Here is a 22,338-nt window from a genome sequence, read left to right as displayed (position 1 = left end):
AAAAATGTACAATGTTCCAAATTTAGAGTGGGATGCTGGTGATTGCATTAGATTAGAGATATTTCAGTATGTAAAACTTCAAACAAATTTTATATAGAAAATGTCATTTGGGCCGTCCTTTCAAAGACTTCTGGAATAGTCTGTGTGAATGTGGAAAATTATTCCAGATTTAATTTTTCCAGATTGCATACCCCAATCAGAAAACCTATATGTCTACGCAATGATCTCTGAAAGACAAAAAGTGGGCATTAATTTTATTTCTCAGCTTAATCACCCAATAGCAAAAGGTCTAACAATGACAGTGATTTCAACAATTATAGAAAAATATTCAAAACTCCAATTCCCTCTCCCTTTTCCTGGTGATTTACAGAGAAATAATCCCAAATCATGTTAAAGTCAGTGAAAAGTTAAATTCAATCAGGTAGAAGTTTGGTTAGGGGCCTGTTCAAATGGATACAAAGATCATTGCATTTAGCATGTTTAAAAAACATTTGTCCACATTAAGCTTAATATTATAGAAAACTAAGTATTAAATTTAAATCTTGGATTATAAATAGGAAACCAACCATGTCTCACAGAATTATGATGAAGAAAGGAGGTTCTTTAAATATGGTGGGCTTAATTTTGTTAGAAGTCACTATATCACTATTAGCGAATTAAGGATTACTTTGAAATTTTAGAAAGTTCCTTACATCATCATTGTCACTGTCCAGACTTCCTTTCTTCTTTTTCTTTTTCTTCTCATCCTCCTTCTTCTTCTTGTCCTTTTCTGGGATGACATCATCTAGGAAGCTGAGATCATGCTGGGAGAATAGGTAATCCATGCCTTTTCTGACAGCGACAAGTGCCAAGATCTGGAAGGGTAATATGAAAGTAAAAAAGAACACGTTAGAGTAAACCATAGTCATACGAACACTACCAAATTCAGTAGAAACCTATTTTAGCATGAGGCTAGTGTATGCTTATGGGGGTTAATATTAAGTGAGCCACAAACCTTTTCTTCCTGGGGATAGTTAATTCATAAAAGTCTTAGTTCAAATTCACTCTGTTTTGATCACTGAAATGTGCGTTTATATGCAATTAGAATTTCAGTTTTTCTTTTTCTCTATTTTTAGTTACAACGTCATTCAGGACTGGTTTCAGTCATTTAATGTTCCAATACCTGTCCTTCACCAGTGTACATTTCCCACAACCAATGTCCCCACTTTCCCTCTTGCCCCCCTGCCCTGGTCCAATTAGAACTTCAATGTGAAAAGATTATTTTTAAACTATTTGCTTTTGTATAAGACTCTTAATTAGTGACTAAAAGTTTAAGGTAAAAATAGCCTGCATAATTTTTTATATTCTAACTGAAAATATTATTCATGATTTTATTTATTTTTGTTAATTTGGGGGGCTCACACCTGTGATTCTCAAGGGTTACTGCTAGCTCTGCACTCAGAAATTATTCTTGGTGGTGCTCAGAGGACCATATGGGATGCCACAGATTGAACACAGATAGGCCCATGAAAAGCAAGTACCCTATCTGCTCTATTATCTTTCCACTCCCTGCACGTTTTAACACACAGAATGCCAAAATATGCTCAAAGTATTAGTAATGAGGTAGCATTTGAACTGCAAAGGTGATATAGCTTGTAAGGTTATATCCCTGAAGTAGATATAATCTACTCCTTACAGCCAAAAATAAAAACAATAGATTAAATGACGTTTAGAGACTATGAGTATGTTACCCATGACCTAGAAGCCAAGTAAAGGAAAGATTGGCTCCCAGCTGTTGAGTCTCACATCAGCACATATGTTGCAGGGGAGGCTGCGAATGGTGTACTGTCAGCAATAATCATATCAACTGGGCCACCAGGACACGCTTGGTGGTGCTTGGGGACGATCAGGGCTACTCCCAGCAGTGGTCAGGAGGCATGCAGAGTCAGGGATCAAACTTGGGCATTTAAAATCCAAGGATGTGCTGTGCTCAAGCCCCTCCTCAGTCTTAAACTGATTTTCTTAAACTTGATTCTATGAACTATTTTTGAAGAGTAACTTCCAAAAGTACATTAAAGATGCCTGTGATCAACAATAGACTTGAAGGAAGCAGGGTAAATGAGTTTTAGCTGTGCCTCAGATAGAACAGTTGCATTTTCTTTTTCAGTTAGAAAACTTCTCTGCGTTTAAATTTTTTAAAATTATGGTTTACATATAGATATGTTTAAAGTAGCTCATATTTTGTGTTTTCCTATAAAGATTAATTTTTCTCTAAAGAATCTATGAAGTTTTAAATTATGATGCTAAATATGATAGAATATTGAAATCTTTTAGGGCAAAGTTAGAGTTTTGTCTTCTTCCTCTTTTCTTTTGTTCTTTTTTTGTTTCACTTATAGATTTATTTTTAGTGAGGTTATCTTTAGCCACATCATGACCTCTGCATGTCAGTTTCTTTGTCTCCTAGAGGAATTAATAAGACCTACCTTACTGGTTTCATATAGGCTTTCTGATCTTTAAAGCCCTAACAAGATTTTATATATATAAAGGGAATTTATATATATATAAAATATGTATATATATATACACATATATATATCACTGTATCACTGCCATCCTGTTGATCATCAATTTTCTCGAGCAGGCACCAGTAATGTCTCTATTCGTCCTAGCCCTGAGATTTTAGCAGCCTCCCTTTACTCGTTCTTCCCAGCAGTGCTGCATTGGAGGTTCTTTCAGGGTAAGGGGAATGAGACCCATCATTGTTACTGTATTTGGCATATCGAATATGCCACGAAGAGCTTGCCAGGCTCTGCCATTCGGGCAGGATGTTCTCGGTACCTTGCCAGGTTCTCTGAGAGGGATAACTAGGCTATAAGAGGTCGTGTGGCCTCGAATGTGGCATGCACTTCCTGGAGCATTGTTTTATAGTCTTTTTATATGTCACTGTCACTGTCATCCCATTGCTCATCGATCTGCTCGAGTGGGCATCAGTAACATCTCCATTATGAGATTTGTTACTGTTTTTGGCATATCGAATATGCCACGGGTAACTTGCCAGGCTCTGCTGTGCAGGCGAGATACTCTCGGTAGCTTGCCGGGTTCTCTGAGAGGGGCAGAAGAATCGAACTCTGATCAGCTGTGTGCAAGGCAAATGTCCTACTGCTGTGCTATCACTCCAGCCTGGGTTGTTTTATATATATATATATGTATATATATATAACTATATATATGTTTATATATATAATTATATATATACACACACTCACACATATATAAATGTCTAAAATTATATTACTATTTATCACCATCAATTAATAATTTACTGGATATATTTAAATTTACCCAGGTCTAACTTTGTTTTCCCTGACTTTAGCAAAACTAATAGGTAGGTTATACTAATAGCAAATAAGAGAGTTTCTTCTTATGTGAAATTTTTACTCTAATTATTTTAAGTCACTGGATAACCTCTCATAATTGAAAATTTATTCTTTATTCTTTAATTTTTTTTTATTTTAGGCACCATGATTTATAATACTATTAATACAAGGTTTTCATGCATAACACAACCCTCCCCCACCCTGCCCCGGAATGCCCACTACCCTCCACCGTTGCTCTCATGATCCTCCCTCATCCTAATCTCCTCCCCCACCATCCCTCTCCGGTAGCAAACTTTGTTCTCTATTATTTCAAGTGAAGTGGGCTCTATATATTATTTCAATATTGATTTTACTATCAACAGCTATCACTGTTACTGTCATCCCGTTGCTCATCGATTTGTTCGAGTGGGCACCAGTAACGTCTCTCATTGAGAGACTTATTGTTACTGTTTTTGGCATATCCAATACACACGGTAGCTTGCCAGGCTCTGCCGCGCGGGCTCAATACTCTCGGTAGCTTGCCGGGCTCTCCGAGAAGGGTGGAGGAATCGAACTCGGGTCGGCCACATGAAAGGCAAACGCCCAACCGCTGTGCTATCGCTCCAGCCCACTATACAACAACAATTTTTTTTAAATGAACGTGCACTTGGGTTCTATTATGTGTTATAGTTAGTACTCAGAGTGCCACTCTCATTTCACTGATGAGAGGATGGGAATTTTGTGGGGAACCATGACCTGTGTAAATCAGAACCAGCACGTGAATTCAGAGCAGCTGATACCAAGGGTCAGCCTAAATGACTATAGGCATAGGAAACAAGTAAAAAATGACCTAAGAAATTAAGCCAAAGCTGGACATAATGAAATTACACATAAAAGACACATGTGTCTTCCTTATTACAAGAACAGTGACACATCATCAAGTTGATTTGATGAAAGGAGTTCTTACCATGACTGGGAAGATGATAGCGGCCACAGTTGACTTGAGGATCCAGAGCAGGGCGAGACACAACACTTGCAGGAAAGTGAACAGGTGGACTCTGCGCAGGGGGACATGGCGCAGGTAGATAAAGTCAGGTTGATGCTTCAAGGGCATCAAAAGCAGCTTCAGGCGATCCATGAACTGGAGAGGAAAAGGGAAGAAAGAACAAATGTATTTCTGCATGACCTGACACATAGACCCGTTCACCATACCCAGTTAACTGCATCAACTGAGCTAAGCAGTTCCTTTTTTTGGGAAGATACAAATCAGGTAGTAGAGGAAATTTAGTTTAGTACAATTAGAAATAAGTACAAATCTTCTGATTTTTGTTGTTGCCTGGCAGAAATGTTATGTGAATATATGAGTTAATCACTAGACTCATAAAGCAAAATATATTGCAAATACTCATCTCTGATTTTTATTTTATTCATCTGAGTCTTGGAAGAGATCTTGCACTTATTTTAGTAATGATACACTGAAAGAAGACATTTATCTGATGTATCTTACTTTGCCTTAGTTATTTTATCTAAAATAAAAGAGGAGATGCTGTGTATCATACACTTCAAGATATGTTTCAAGAATATATAGTGTGTATCTGACATGAAAATGGGATAGCAGTGAGGAATCCTGGCCAGTGGGCACACAATGCTGGAGAGTGCTCTGGCCCCCAGACCAAGCTGATAACACCGGGGAGCCCCAGATGGAGCAGGTGCAGTCTCCCCGCCTTCTCCAGATGGAATCCCGGCAACCATAAGCTTCTACAAACATGGTTCCGGTATGTGGGGACCTTTCCTGATATACAAAAAAACGCTCAAGAATGGCTCCTCTGCCCCTGAATGACCACAATCCCAGAAGCACACAAACCAGTCTCGGAAATGCAGCAGCTGCTGGCAGAAATGCTCCTGGACTCTGAACTAAACTACGGCCCAGTGCTGCCCTGGGAGGGGAAGGGTATTTGTCCCTCGGCCTTTTCCCCTTTGTGGCAGCATGGCAACCACCACCTTTCAGAGGCAATTGGACAGAGAGGTAGGAGTTTGCAGTGATGAGGCACACGGAAAATCTTGCGATGGTGGAGAACGGAAACAGCCCTGCTCCCTGCCCAGATGAGACCCTGAGCGGCAACCCATGAACTGCTCCTCCGCTCCTGAACCACCATGATCCCAGAGGCACACAAACCAATCTTGGAATACCTCTGGACTTAGTTACTAAAATACCAGAATTCCAAAACCGTGAGGCCACTGTCGTGGCCATGCGACATTATATGCTCTTTATTATCATCAATAGAAAACAAATGATCTAATGATGCCTTTTTGGCAGGTCTGATTGTTGGGGGAAAATTCCAAATTATAATAGTGGGTTTTCTATCAAAAATTGAATGTAATCAAAGTAAAGAGAGAGTAAAGTGAAAATCATCTGCCACACAGGCTGGGGTGGGGGTATGGGAGGGGGGTATGCTAGTGGTGGAACATGTGCACTGGTGAATGGATGGGTGTTTGATCATTGTATGACTGAGACTTAAACCTGAAAGCTTTGTAACTGTTCTCACAGTGATTCAATTAAAAGAAAAAAAGAAAGAAAGAAAACGGGATAGCACTGGTATTATCATAAATTTCACTTGCTGTAGTGTGAAAGCAAGTGATTACTGATGTTCTATTTAATTTTACAAACATGTTTTGAGCTTTAACCATCAGCTAAGCATCTAGAGCACACAAAGTCAAACTTCTGACTTAGACTGACTTATTGTGACCAGACAAAACTAATTACTAAGTTGGGGGCATACTAGTTTCAGATTTTTCCACTTACATTAATTGCAAGTTGAAAAAATATGTAAATTTTACTTATTACTTGATAATTACTTGATACTTAAGTATAATTACTTGATACTTAAGCACTTAATAAACAATGAACACAGGCTGATACTAATAAAAGGCATAATTAAATTAATTATTGAATACTTATCTATTGACACATTAAATCTGTAAATTGCAAACATCAAATATTTACACTGCCAGATAAAAATAGATTAATTTTTCCACATGTAAACTACACAACAATGTCATGGCAAAAAATTAATTTTATATTAATGTTTGTATTAATGTATTATATTAATGCAAATTAATGTATGTAGAGCACATTGTATTTTGTCAAAAATAACTAAAGGCTGAAAAATTCTACTGCATAGAACTAAACAAGGAAAAATGATCCTTCTCTCTTTTTGGATTTTTGGCCATTTGCCCAATTCAATCTGACTCTAAAACCAAATTAATCTAAATTCAATAAATGAAAGAAAAAGTTATTATGAAGCTTAAATAAATTCTTATAATGTTAACAGAACATGTAGTCTTTTCCTTGAAAATACTGCTAGGTGCTAAATAAGGCTACAATTAATAAGGTGGCAAAACCAGCAGTAGTACTTCCAGTTTCCTGCTGCCAATTAAATTAAACTTCATTTGAAAAACAGAGTTCCTTCCTAAGGTCTCCCTAATGGTTTTTCAAAGGGAGCAAGTTTTTAATTCAAACTGTAAATAGCTGATGTGAGAAGAGTTTATAAACCACATGAAGTTTATTCTTTTATTGGTACAAAGCTTTTGATCACCGATCTCAGTCAGGTGAAAAGCAAAATCAAATTAGAATACCCTTATACTCTACCATTAATACAGGACAAAGGCAATTGGATAAACAGTATCATAAGGCAAAAGAAAAAAAGAAAAAGGAGAGTGACAGAGAGAATGAATATGGCTCTTCTGTTTCCCCAGATAAATGAACTTTTATAGCCTATTGAAATAATGATCTGTATAATATTTCTTATCATTTGATGTACCAACACTTGTTATTGCAAGCTAAATTAGAAATAAAAAGAGGTGAATGGTGAAAAAGTGAAAATAAATGCATTTATGAAACTCAGCACTCATATCAATGACTAGTACTTTTCTTCAAAGATCTCTTAATAAACTGTTCTCACTACGGGGAAAAGCACAACTACACTTAGACTGCACTGGAAAACTTACCTGTACACCATTAAGGGATGCTACTCCCATATAGAGGAACACACCGTAGAGAACAGGCATGGGAATAAACTAGGAAGAAACAAAAACAGAGAGGTTTAAAAATAATAAAAACAGTAAGAGGGGTAGCTAAAGTAAAGGCTAAATATGAATCTAAAAGACAGGTCATAAAATAAAATAAGTTCTTTTTGGACCAACACCTAGTGCTGCTCAGGAATTGCTCTTAACTCTTCACTCAGGGTTCATTGGTGGTGCTCAGGGGTCCATGTGGGTACTCTGTATTGAACCTGGGCCAGCACAAGCCAGGAAAACAGCTTTGTATTGCTCTGCTCCAATAATACAATAACTCAAATTAGGGTGCTTTACTCATTGATGAACTTCCAAACCCTTTGTACTAGAAATAAATGGAGAGAGTGAAGCTCTCAGTTTTCATTTGATACTGCTTAAATTTTTTTTAAAGAATTAACATAATAGGATTTTAACAATAGCTATTTACAAAGGGCATTAAAGTTTGTTCCCTTTTCCCCTTGAAAGAATGACTGTCGGTCAGATATAGGCATGAGTTCCGGGGAAGAAAGAGAGGGCTGAGCACTCCTGAGACTGAGTCCCTTTTTCACCACTGCTGATTTTTTTCCCTTAATAATTTTCACTGAGTGATCTATCAGCCTGGCATATAAATATAGATGCTTCTCTGAATTAAAACATCAAATAAATGCCCCCTCCTTCCTCTCAGGAAGACCAGGAGGACTAACTAATGAGAACACTGCTTGGAAAGAGCAAGGAGCATCCGGAAATAATTAATTACACACAGGATTTATAGACATCTTCTAAAGTAGAATAGATACATTTAAATGCATCAACAGACAAGTATTTTACATTAACGTAAGGTGCTTTAACTTTCTTTATATTAATGTCACGTGAATGAGACGTTTCAATATAATGTCCAGCAACTTAATTCCTAGACATCTGAAATGGCTAGCCTTGAGGAAAATTAGCTACACTGAGGAAACGAGGATAAATGAAAGATGATGTCATTCTGGGGGAAGTTTTCTCTCCGGACAATAAAATGTTTTCAAGTTTGGAGTTTGGAAAGAAGTTCAGTAATTTCAGGAGTTTTCGAGGCTGGAAAATGAAAACTGCAGTTAAGTTCAATCTTAACGAATCTCCATAGAGCAGGTTACTGAAGCCAGCAAGCTGGCTTTAAAGAAACAGGAGAGGCTCACAAACACATCTTGGAACTGAACAGCTCGCCCAGAGACGTTCCGGACCTTGCCCAGGCTGATTTCACTGGGGCACCTCAGATGGGAGCAGGCATCACCCCTCCACCTGCCCCCTATGAATCCCGGTGGCCGCAAACCTCCAGAAGCTAAAGAAAAGCCCAGGTACGTGGGACCAGTGACTGCAAACTCCAGGCCTCAAGGAATTGGGGACAGGCTGTTCCTTCGCATCTCCCTGCCCTTCTGGGGCCCTGGCTGTCACACCCTCGAACTGTCTCCTGGTGCCATTTAAACGCATTAATGGCCATGATCCAGAGACTCACAAATGAGTCTTGGTACCCATCAGCTTGCTGCAGAGATGTCTCCCGAACCCAATTATTTAAAATTTTAGAATTCCAGGAGCTCGCTGCCACTTATGCATCCATGCAATATCTCATGCTATGCCTAACAAGCAACACAAAATAAATAAATCAGCATCTGCCTGTGGGGCAGGCTTGAGTGGTGGTGAGAAACTTCGAAAGAAGGGTGGTGGGAAGGTGTAACGGTGGTAGGATTGGTGTTGCAATACTGAATGAAATCCATTACTGTGAATAAATTTATAAAAAATAAAACTTAAAAAAAATAAAGGAGAAATAACAGTAACAAAAAGGCAAAGGAAACAGACTGGTTTACAGAACAGAGTTTGCCATTGCAGCTGTGATGACACAGAGTGGAGGGAAAAGGACACTGGTGGATGGTGTTTCCACAAAACACTATTATGAACAGTAATGATCATCACTGGCATCAAAACAAACAAATAAATGAGGATAAAAAGAATGATTGCATGTATTAAAATTGAAGTACAGGGGCCCAATGGCATGTAGGTGCTTGCCTTATATGCATTCAACCTGGGATCTATCTCTGGCACCACATATGTGCTCATCAGGAGTAATAAGCCAGGAGAAAGTGCTGAAAACCAATGGGTGTGCCCGACCCCACAACACCCCCACCCCAAATCTGAGGAACTTGCATGATAGTACATGAGTAGGGCATTTGCCTTGCCACATGGACAATCCAGTCGATCCCTGACACCACATATGGTCCCCTAAGTCCTGTCAGGAGTGATTCCTGAGCATGCTGGTGTCCAAACTAAAAACTAAATAAAAACTGAAGTACAATTTTTATCAACCTTTCCATAGAACAAAATATGGGGGTGGGGGTGGGGATAAACTACTGCATACATTAAAATGGATGCACAGCTTAGATCAGTTTTTTTTTCTTTTTAGGTCACACCCAGTGATGCACAGGGGTTACTCCTGGCTTTGCACTCAGGAATGACTCCTGGCGGTGCTCTGGGGACCGTATGGGATGCTGGGAATCAAACCCGGGTTGGCCACATGCAAGGCAAACATATGGCCCTACCTGCTGTATTATCGCTCCAGCCCTTGATCAGTTTTTTTCATGTGAAAACCTGAACAGTTCTACACCTGAGATGTTTTGGCCACAGCTAGGGATATAATGAATCCCAAATGTGTCACTGTCTCTAATTGTTACTGACTGACTGCAGAATACATACCTTGGACTGGAGCGATAGCACAACGGGTAGGGCGTTTGCCTTGCATGCAGCCAACCCAGGTTCGATTCCTCCATCCCTCTCAGAGAGCCCGACAAGCTACCAAGACTATTCTACCCGCACAGCAGAGCCTGGCAAGCTACCCGTGGCGCATTTGATATCCCAAAAACAGTAACAGCAAGTCTCACAATGGAGACGTTACTGGTGCCCGCTCGAGCAAATCAATGAAAGACGGGATGACAGTGCTACAGTGCTATCTATATAAAATGTCACAGGCTTCTTAAAAAGACTACCAATTTTGCTGAGCTAATTTAATCATGGGACCAGGCGGAAAAATGGCATCAAGTGTTGAAGTGGTGGGAGTGGTGGGAAGCCACAGGCTGGACTCCAGGGGTGCAAAGAGGTGAACACAGCACATTCAAGCCAGGGGGATTCTGCCACAAGTCTTTATGTCCTTGAACATTCTTATACTTTCTCTGTATACATAAGCCAAAAATATAAAAAAGTCTAATTAACAAAGGGACCTATGATAATGTTGGCTCATTTAAATTTTTTATCTGTTTTCTGCATACGAGGACAATTCTATCTTTTCTCGAAATGTGATTTTGGGGGCTAATGTTTCATTTCTAATTTCTTATAAAAATAAAGGTATAGAGGTAAATAGACGTATAGTTCATGGGAAACTAGTTGGAAACTCTTCAATAGGAACTATTTTTGAGTGAAGCATTTTGGAACATGAAAAAAAAGTAATCACAAAGGAAATCTCAGGCTTTATCTAAACTTAGCAAGATATTTTTCCCCAATGTAGTTCTAGGGCCAAAATGAAAGAAAATTGTGTGTACTTTTAAAATCTGATTTGTTCTCTCTAAGTTTAAGTGACAAATATTGTCAGATTGGGCACAGATTGTAAAAAAAAAAACCACAGATACAGTAGTTTTTAAAAAATTGATGAAATGGAAGTATATTTATAATAAAGGCTAATAATTTGGTTTGGGGTCAACTTCACTGTATCACTGTCATTCCGTCATTCATTGATTTGCTTGAGGCACCAGTAATGTCTCCATCCGTCCCAGCCCCGAGATTTTAGCAGCCACTCCTTACTCATCCTTCCCAACGGTGCCATATTGGAGGCTCTTTCAGGGTCAGGGGAATGAGACCCGCTATTGTAACTGTATTTGGCATATCGAATGCACCATGGAGAGCTTTCCAGGCTCTGCTGTGTGGGCAAGATACTCTCAGTATTTTGCTGGGCTCTCTGAGAGGGATGAATAATGTATATAAGAGACTACAAGCAAGTATGTTAAAACCAAACACATGTTTTGGGCCAACTTCATTGTGGTACAAACATCTTATGAAATTTAAATCTCCCAGTTTGGAAATCTTATAGAAATTGGAGCACACTACTGGATTAAATGGTATTGTTTAAAATTGGATTTTATTCAAGAGTCATATCAGAAGATCAATCCTTAAAAATTCATCAAAATAGAATCATTCATTATATTAGATATTTCTCAAAGGAAGGGAAAGAAGGATGTATTTAAAAAAGAGATTGTAAACTTAAGCTAAACCAGTGAACACACTCATAGCAGGTAGACATTTTTACCAAGTAAATCTAGAGAAGTTAAAACACAAAAGCAGAAGATTATGCTAAGTTCATGGGCCTACCACAAATTGCCAAATGATAAAATTATGCAAAAAAAACTAGATCATAATCAGAAAGTAAAAAAGTATAATTATAAATATTAAAATATCATAGTGGTTATAGTAAAAATTACATGGCACAAAATATCTAATTTGGTCCTATTTCATACAGACACCAACCATATAGCAATAAACGTGGCATTGCTGTTATTAACACTAGTACTTTGACTGGAAAAATGAAAAAGTTCCAACTGCAAATCACAATTCTCTTCTGCTCCTCCATGTTAAAGATGGGCTGACACAGGTTTAGGTTGGTTGTAGAGGTCAAATTTGAAGCTTGGTTTTATTAAAACTCTAATATTGGCCCTTTCAACTACAGCAACTGTAGGGAGCATGTTATTAAAATTACATTCTAAAGCCCTTAAGTCTTAAAATCTGTCTGATAAGAAAGCTGCTGATCTGTGAGTCAGTCCTTAGTGAAGAAACCACGGAATGAGGTATAAAGAGTTTGAAACAGTGCCATACTTTTGCTACATAGGAGAACTAAAAACAAGATCAAAGAAACTTGGGAAGATCATCTCATGGAAAACGAAGTGAATTCATTCTTTGAGGAAAGCACTGTTTTATTTTTGAAAAGTTCACCGTGATGGTTATGAGATTAGGCTTTGGAGTCTAAAGTGCTTGAGTTCAAATCTTGGCTCTCCCATTTAGGAAATTTTGTAGCCTGGCAAGTTATTCAGAAATTTTCTTATCTCTAAAATGGATACAATAATTAGCATGCTGTTGCTATTGTTATTCGAGAACGAAATTTAAAAAATTGTGCAGAGATCCTAGTCCAATACTAAGCTCCGTAGACAGGATTTACTATTACCATAGCATCACCATCATCACTGCCAACATCCATCACCGTCGTCATCATCATCTTCACTCTCATTGCTCTTTGTTTCCCTGATTACAGGGCAGAGTGTGGTGCATAGTTTACCCAATGTTGCCAAACACAAATAAAATGTTATCCTTCAATTGAGAACACTGAACTTGAAACATTACAGCTGAAAGAGACACTCTGGCCACTCCTTGTGTTAGAGATAGACCTGCTTGAGAGAAGGCAGCAGGAGCGGCCGTGAGCTTACTTGCTCTTTGCTTCTTAGGCTTGCCAGCAGAATGGAAAAAGTAAGCTGCGGGAACTGCCCTTCATCCTTGGTTGCCCTTTCAAGTTCCCTAGCCCTCCCATACAGAGCACTAGATTAACGGGTAATATTTCCACTTGCCGTAGCACAGATCTAAACTGTCCAACCAGCCTGAGAAGCCAGTTATTCCTGATTTGCAATAGTTCCATAGGAAATCAGTATTGAGATGTGAGGTATATATGACTGTGGCTGGCTAAAGTGTCTTTGTGAACTTTAACCTAGAAAACTCTAAGTCCTTGCATTCTTCTGTGCAAGAAGACAAAGGTCTTTAAACAGAGGCTATAAAATCCAGGTTTAAAGTAAGTCTGCACAAGCAGTTATGGGTAACAACTACCTACACAATTTAATGCATGAGTGAAAATTACTAAGATCCGCTGAGGCCACTAAACTAGTGGGAAAATGTAAGGGAAGCTGTTGAGCACTTCCATTTAAAAAGAAAAGTCACAAACCAGTGTTGAAAGTAGGTTAAAGGTATACATATACAAATATATGCATATACATTTCACCTTTATCATATCCTTTACATGCCATCATATCCTTTACATGATAACCTTTTTGCATCTGTATTGCAAACCATAATGCCTAAAATGAGAGAGAGAGAAAGAGAAAAAAAAAAGAAAGCTGCCTACTACAGAGGTAGTCTGGGGTGGGAGGTAATTTGGAGGGCTGCGAAGGAAACTGGAGATATTGGTGTTTTGAAATTACACTGGTGGACGGATGGGTGTTCAAACATTGCATGACTGAAACCCAATCACGAGCAGCTTTGCAATGCTCTATCTCATGGTGATTGAGTGAACTAAAGAAAATTAATAGTAAAAAAAAGACAAATATATGCATGTATTCCCCAAAGTATATTTTGAGGTCATATAAATATACCGAAGTCAATAAAAAATTTAGGAAGCATTAAAAAAAGAAAACACATTTCTTTGATCCCAGCCATTTGATCTCCCTTTCAAAGACAAACTCTTCTTCCTGTAATTAAGGAAAGAAGGTCCCCTTTAACGTCCCCCCAGACACCATACTTCTTATGTGAATTCTCAGGTTAATTATTATCCAGGACGTTTTCTCAATTAGATTTTAAACTGCACCTTCATGAGGCTGGAGCAATAGTACAGAGGGGAGGGAATCTGCCTTGCATGTAACTGACCCAGATTCTAACCCCGGCACCCCATTTGGTCTCCCCCGAGCACTGCCAGGAATGATCCCTGAGTACAGAGCCAAGAGAAACTCCTGAGCACCACTGGGTCTGGCCCAAAAGCCATTTAAAAAAAAAGAAGAAGAAAAGAATTATATTGTATCCTAGGATCAGCTGCTTCCTTTATTGACTTCTCAAACTTGTAAGATTTGTGTTGAGAATGCATTTAGTTTATCAAACTTCAATGTTAAAAAAAATGCATTTGTTCAGAAATTAGCAAATGTAATTCCTAAAGTTAGGAATAGCTTACTTACTGTCTCCAATGCCCAAGAGCCTCTCGTTCTTGTTTTTAAATCTAGGTTTCCTATAGTGTGTTAGAAACTACATTAGCAGAAACAAGTTCATTTCCCACAGTTTGGGCAAAATATTGTCCAACATAAATATTTTTTTGCTAGACCAATTCTCCACTGATTCTTACAATGACACTTTGGGTGGACCCCAGCTTGCCAGGGGGAAATAGCCCCACTTGGGAACACCAGCAGCTGACTGAGGATGAGCCGATGTTGGGGTTACTTCAGGACGGATGGGCCAGAGCAGAGCAAGCTCAGCCCTCATTGATTCCTTACACCTGCCTGTTCCCGCAGTATTCAATCATTTCCTAAGGCAAAGTGCATATCAGGGGACTAGAGAACCATTGTAACCGAGAGAACAAAAGCGCTTTTAGCTTTCAACGTCTCTGCAGCCATATTTGGGTGCCAAGTGACAAAACGGGGAGAGGTGTTGCTGAAAACGTGTCTTGCCTCTCTTTCTAAAAATAGCCATTTCGACAGTATCAGTGCTCTGCAGAATGATACATGATTACTCAGCTGACAGGTTTTCTAATATTAAAACCAATTTGCTATAAGAACAACCAAAAGGAACATTTACCACATACAACATATACAACATTTTTTTGAATTGAAATGTCATACTGCATTAATGAAAGGGAGTAAGGTCTGTCCTAATGGACAGGGACTGATAAGTAAATTTGAACGAACATTTTTCTGTCTATGTCTTACTAGTGGCAAACTAGTAAGACCATTGAGATTTCACAAAAATTGTTTTGCAATTTGGTCGCACAAACTCATCTCTAGGGAACCTGAAGACAAATTTATTCCTAATGGAGTTTCCCACAAATAGGACATAATTTCCTGCAATGATCTCTCTAAAAATAGATGTCTCCAGATAGGGTTTATTGTTCATGTAGCATTGTAGCCCCCATTACCTGCAGGGGTTATGTTTATGTTCCATAAACACTAGTGGACTTCTGAAACTACAGAATAATACTGATTTTATGTACATATAAATTTTTAATATTTTATAAAATATACAATATACAGATACATTTTGTATTTTATACATTCACATATATACATGCATGTTTATAGGTATATATATACACACATACAATATTTTCCTATACATATAGACCTATGAGAATGTTTAAGTCATAAATTAGGTCTTTAAAGACCCAATAATAAAATATTATTTTTATTTATAAAATTATAACAATATGCTATGTTATTTGAAAGCTCACTCAGTCTCCTCTGCTCTTTCTTTCAAAATACCTTATTACTGTATTTTTCTATCTGATTATATGTAATATTTTTAGACCATTGCTGACTGTGGTAATTAATAATGTTGAATGTGAAAGTACAGGTATGGGGGACTCCTGCATAAAAGATGCTTTTGGTCTTTTATACGGACTGAAATAACAATGTGGGTGATCAGGAAATATGTTAGCAGTGGAACTGATGATATGAAACCTATCACTGTCACTGTCATCCCATTGCTCATCGAGTTTGCTCGAGCGGGCACCAGTAATGTCTCTCATTGTGAGACTTATTATTGCTGTTTTTGGTATATTGAATATGCCACAGGTAGCTTGCCAAGTTCTGCTGTGCGAGCGAGTACAATACTCTCAGTAGCTTGCCGGGCTCTCTGAGAGGGGCGGAGGAATTGAACATGGGTTGGCTGCGTGCAAGGCGAATGCCCTACTGCTGTGCTATCACTCCATCCCATGAAACCCTAAGAACTTCAAATCTACCCTACAACCTACTTCATACCAGCAAAAGTGACACTAGATTCCACTATGTCCATCCAGAACAGAAGAGCTAAACTTTCAATGTTCTCAAGCCAGAAACAACTTCTCTGAATTTATTTTAAATTTCTTTATACATATTACATGATATACATATTTACATTTTATTTATAAGTTAATTAGACCAATTGATTTATATTATGAAAGCTAAGATAAAAATCTGTCACTGTCATCCCGTTGCTCTTCGATTTGTTCGAGCAGGCACCAGTAACGTCTCTCATTGTGAGACTTATTGTTACTGTTTTTTGCAAATCTAATATGCCACGGGTAGCTTGCCAGGCTCTGCTGTGCAGGCTTGATATTCTCTGTAGCTTGCCGGGCTCTCCAAGAGGGGTGGAGAAATCGAACATGGGTCGGCCACATGAAAGGCGAACACCCTACCACTGTGCTAGATGAGCATTTAAATCTCTTCTTATAATTTTTATATGTTGGATTATTAGCCTAAACACACCTGAAGACAAAGTCAGTCTTTTTTCTCTGGCCCCAAAAATTACATATTTGAAAGAAAATAAATAAATAAATAAAACATTCATTCCTGCTGTAGAACATAATTCAATATCTATGATAGAGGGTGGCTATAGCAATAGCACAGAGGGTAGGGCATTTGCCTTGCATGCAGTTGACCTGGGTTTGATTCCTCCCTCCTTCTTGGAGAGCCCAGCAAGCTACAGAGAATATCCCGCCCTCACGGCAGAGTCTGGCAAGCTACCCGTGGTGTATTCGATAGGCCAAAACAGTAACAAGTTTCACAATGGAGATGTTACTGTGCTCGCTCGAGCAAATTGATAAACAATGGGATGACAGTGCTACTACTTATGATAGAGGGTAACATACATCATCATACACAGTTTTATTCTTGTGATGAGAACTTTTAATACATATCTATCCTCAGCAATTTTCAAATATAAAATGCAATATTACAAACTATGAGCATATTTTACATCATATCTTCCTGATTTTTCTATTTTATAACTGAGAATTTATACTTTATAACTGCTGAGTCAGCTCTAGACTCTCAGAGGGCCAGTGGCCTTCCACCTTCATACCTACTTCATATAAAATGACTGGTAAAACAATATGATATTCTGCACTCTTGTTGATGTCAATAGTTATCAAAACTCTTTCAACATAAATAAAATAATTATTTTAGATGAAAATTATTTATTAAAATAAGTCAGAAAATTGACTGTATTCAAACAAAATTGAAAAGTAAGAGAAAATCATCTTTTGATTAATAGGGAGATACATATATGCCTCTCGGAGAGCCTGGCAAGCTACCGAGAGTGTCCCGCCCACATGGCAGAGCCTGGCAAGCTCCCCGTGGCGTATACTATATGCCAAAAACAGTAACCATAACAGGTCTCATTCCCCTGACACTGAAAAACTATCCAATCATTGGGAAAGACGAGTAAGGAGAGGCTGCTAAAATCTCAGGGCTGGGACGAATGGAGACATTACTGCTGCCCTCTCGAGTAAACCGGTGAACAATGGGATGACAATGATACAGTAACAGTGACTCCCTTTACTCACTTCATCACCTGTTTCTGGCAATCAATCTGTTTTCTGCATCGGTGAAGCTGGTTTTGTTTATTTGTCTGTTTTATTTATTTTGGTTTGGAGGTCACAGCTGGTAGTGATCAGGCTTACTACTGGCTTTGCAGTCAGAATCACTCCTGGAGGGACTCCGAGGACCATATGGGGTCCCAGTGATTGAACCCAGATTGGCAAAGCAAGATCCTTACCTGTTCTGTGTCTCCGACCCCAACTTTAGAGTTCAAAGATATCTGAGTTCATACAGTATTTTCTTTTCTAGTCAAATTTATTTTCCTTAATATATTGCTCGAGCAAACTGATGAACAATGAGAGGACAGTGCTACAGTGCTTCAATATAATGTCTTCAAGGTCCATTAATGTTTCCACAATTCACTAAATGTCACTGTACTGCTGCTGTTTCATTCTATCCCCACTGTGCATATGTGTCACATTTTTTTTATCCATTCAATAAGGTGTAAAATAAAATATTAAAATAATTTTGGAGTGAGATAGTTCAGCAGGTACGGTACTTGCCTTACATGCAACTGACCCAGGTACAATCCTTGCCACCCTATATGGTCCCGAGTCCAGGAATGATCCTTGCGCTCAGGGCCAGGAGTAAGCCCTGAACAGTGCAGGTGTGTCTCCTCAACGAACGAACAAAAATATTAAACAAATAAAGATTTTCAAAATTTCTCATTCTATCTGACCACCTTCAGTGTACCAAAGAATTAACAAGAATTTTCCAAGGAAATCTACTGTTTGTGTATTCAATTATCTGTCAGTGTTTTGAGAAAAGGAAAGAGATGAGCATTTACATAGTTACCTTCAGGATGGGAGCCATAAAAACTGACAGACCAGTCAGAATAAACACAAGGGTTCCAGTGACTCTTTGTTCTCTGAAATCAAATCAAAAGATTACTAATCAACCAATTGTTTTCATAATCAGGCATGTTTTTACACCATAAGAAGAAAACAAACCCAAAACAAAACACTAACATTCACTGAATCAGTGTTTGACTAAGACAGCAAAGATGTTTATATCAGATGTACTTAATACCTCAATGATAGCCTACAGATCAATACAACCATGAATTCTCTTAAAGTTTCAGTACTATGAAATATGAAATTCTATGCTAAATCTTTTGCTCATTTGAGAGTCAAAAAAGAAAGATAATTTGCTCTTGATCCATCAAAATACTGACCTCTTTGAAATCTTCATTTTTAAACAACTGCTGGTGTGAAATTACACCTTCTTATAGAGCAAACAGATACTACATTGTCCTATAGTCAAATTAGCACCCAACGTAGGGAAATTTCATAAGTGCAATAAACTCCATCAGCTTAATGTCCAAATCCACAACAACAAAAGTACTTTTTAATAAATATGATTCTCATCCAACACTCTTTCTTCCCCTAGCCCCAGGAAATAATAACCCACTGTTTAGACATGGAAAATGATGGTTCTGTCAGAATTATTCACTCAAGCATTCAAGAACAGGGGTTCCCATGAAAAGCACTCCACAGGATATAAAGATCTTACACTTTTACTCTGCATGGCTACCCAAATTTTACTGCTGAAGGGCAAGTTTGTCAGCGCTTCAGGGGACAGAAAGTAAACTGGGCGGGGGGGACAGATTTTACCCTTCAGAGACTCTTAATAAAAGCTCAAAATATTTTAAATTTGTGTCAAGAGTTTTAAGGACTCTGAATAAATCTGAGAAATTAAAGGTTTTCACCTGTATTTTATATTAGTGACTTTGTGTCACAGGCAGTTGTGCTCATTGAGTGAGCACTCCTGTTTCTGGGCTGAGGGATCACTGCTGACAGTGCTCAGGGGACCAAACCCTGTTTGACTGTTGGCAAGGCAAGCTCCAGAGCCACTGTGCCATCTCTCTGCCTCAAGGTTTCACTTCTAGATATGACTCAAATGGAGCAAATACTACGGCATCAAAATGACCCGGATGCTGAAGAGAACAAGTGGATTGTTTGTATTTTTTACATGGGATCATGTAGGCTTTGCATTGACAGAATGAAATGTATGTATCACGAGACGTGAAATGAAAAGAATCTCCGATGCAGGTTTACTCATTTGTATAACAGTATAGGAATAAATGAATCCACACCAGTTCTTTGTCCTTCACCCCCGCCCACTCAGGTGCGATGGACACAGACATCTAGATGAGTGCATCTTGTGTTTTCCGAGTCCGTTTCCTCTAACTTTACGTACCTCACTCCAAGAAACTTTGGTTGTTCTCCAGGCGCGGATGTCTCTGTTTCCATCTTCAAGCTGTCAATGTGAGCGATGGAGATGACAGTAGCAGCCACATACCACGGGAGGGCCATGAAGGAACACACCACCATGAGCACTGCCACCCAAAAGAGGTCCAGGTGGTATCCAGCTCCTTTCTGTGGAAAGAGTTAAGAAAACCATGTGGATTAGACACTCATGTTTGCTGACCATTGACATTTCCAGACAGGAATTAAGGTGACTACAAGAAAGTCAGTGTCCTCTGTTTGATAAAAATATCAACTATACCAAATATCTCCTTGACTTTTTAATTTTCATAGGATTGTTCCCTACCAATTCACAACCAAGCTGCAACAAGACGCTTCCTCTAAACTCAGATTTAAGTCATAGCTAAATCACTGCTCTTTCTTAGTTATCTTTTCTGCATCCAATTGTGTATTCGTAATGACAACACTTTGTCTACCTCGAAGCGCTATCTGGTCCTTCAATGAAGTAATGGGTAGAAGCATCTTGTGGGAACTTAAGTGGCAGTAGCTCTCACTCAGCAGGAGCTGAAAAAATGTTGATGTAGTGTAGAGTGGACCTTGAGCAACATGGGTCTGAAAAACATAAACCCACTTCTGTGTGTATTTTTCCAATATATGTGTAAAAGTATTTTCCATATATGTGTAAAGGTATTTTTCTCCTGTGATTTTCTAATATTTTCCTTACTTTAGGAATTCAGTAAATAACAAATTTTATGCTAGTTAGTTATGTCACAGGTAAGGCCTTTTGTCAACAGTGGGCTAGATTGGGGAGGACAGAGTAAAAATTACATGTAGATTTTCAACAGCATGGGGTCAGTGTACCTCCCCTTCCACCAGCTGTTCAAAGGACAAGTCTTAGAGTACTGTCATTAACTAGGCACGATGAGCGCCTTCAACAGGTGTGTTCTTTTTTTTTTTTTTTTTTTTTTTTGCTTTTGGGTCACATCCAGTGATGCTCAGGGGTCACTCCTGGCTCTGCACGCAGGAGTTACTGCTGGAGGTGCTTGGGGGACCATATGGTATGCTGGGAATCGAACCCCAGTTGACTGTGTACAAGGCAAATGCCCTACCCACTGTGCTATCGCTCCAGCCCCCATTAGGTGCCTTCTTGACTTGGTAGTTCAGTATCCAGTATTATGCTTGACACACTGACCGTCTTCAGCATCTGTAAATTAATCCTCTAAAAGCAGCTACTTTTCACCTTTCGTGATATATGAAAATAGTGGTTCAACAAACTGTTACACATTACCATTATGGTAATGAATACTATCTTAATAAGGACAGACTGACTTCAAGCATAGCCCAGTGGTCACAATAACATTTATTGACTGGAAGAAGAGACAATGTAACAAAAGGGCTAGCTCTTACTCACTAAATAAATATTGTTGGATGTGTCCACAATGTTATTCTATGGTTGTATTTCTCTGCTGTATTTATGAAGAAACCCAACGCTTGATACCCCTATGGAGCCCGAGGAAACAGAGCACTGCATTTTCACAGCATGCGAGCAGCGGCAGCAAGAGCCAGGGTGTGAGCAATCTGAGGGAATTGAGAGGCTAGCTGCAAAACATGGGGATGTGATTTACACGAGGAACCCGGTCACTGTTATCATTTCGATCCCGTTACAGTTGGTGGGAACGCTGCTCTCGGCGCGGTGAAATGCCAAGACTTCACCCTCTCCTCACTTACACGGACACGCTCACGTTCTCTGAGAACTCATCACAGGCAACGATATGCTAATACAAGGAAGAAAAACATGTATTTGCTTTCCACATTGATCGAAGAGTACAACTGTCCTTGGGAGACAAAAACATTCGTGTAGACTCCTAACCCCAGTTCCTTCCAGTACAGTTTGAAGCATAAGGGTAAGAACTAAGAGTAAGCTAAGGTCAGTGAACGGGGAGCAAAGGCCGGGATGGACTGAAATAAACTCGATCAAGAGTGACTTATAAAGAGAGTGTCCAGACAGATCTTGAACTTTGATCCTTCATTTTTTAAAAACAAATACTGGTGACTTACTGACAGGAGACAGTCCTAGGTGTTGGTGACACATCTGTGAGTAAAACAGACACATTTCCTGCACTGTGGACATTCCATTCTATCGAGACTAGAACGGGCAACTTAAATAAATGAAATAGTATCTTAAAGAGTAATAAGTACTAATGAAAACAGTAAGAGTTTAGGTGTGTATGCCAAATAGAATGAGAAATCATTAGAGATTTCAAGGAAGAGTTACATCATTTGCTTATGTTCTATGATTGTTAGATGAGGAATGGGAAAAGTCACGGACTGTAGGTGAGTCACAAGTTGCTGCCA

The 22,338-nt window shown here is 38.8% G+C and overlaps 1 protein-coding gene across 4 annotated transcripts in view; it reads right to left on the bottom strand.

The window, feature by feature from the left end:
• SLC4A4 (solute carrier family 4 member 4) overlaps positions 1-22,338 on the bottom strand; it is a 389,797-nt gene that overhangs the window by 12,163 nt on the left and 355,296 nt on the right. For all 4 annotated transcript variants that reach the window (XM_055140936.1, XM_004617877.2, XM_004617876.2 and 1 more), the window contains 5 exons: positions 19,976-20,154; positions 18,572-18,644; positions 7,344-7,412; positions 4,303-4,476; positions 693-854 (listed from right to left, as the gene is read on the bottom strand). In XM_055140936.1, coding sequence (XP_054996911.1) covers positions 693-854; positions 4,303-4,476; positions 7,344-7,412; positions 18,572-18,644; positions 19,976-20,154 — 657 coding nt within the window. The remainder of the gene's footprint in view (positions 1-692; positions 855-4,302; positions 4,477-7,343; positions 7,413-18,571; positions 18,645-19,975; positions 20,155-22,338) is intronic.

This window comes from Sorex araneus, chromosome 5 (genome assembly GCF_027595985.1).
Source record: "Sorex araneus isolate mSorAra2 chromosome 5, mSorAra2.pri, whole genome shotgun sequence".
Classification (NCBI taxonomy): domain Eukaryota; kingdom Metazoa; phylum Chordata; class Mammalia; order Eulipotyphla; family Soricidae; genus Sorex; species Sorex araneus.
The sequence above is the reverse complement of the archived record's forward strand: the minus strand, read 5'-3'. Positions and strand labels throughout refer to the sequence as shown.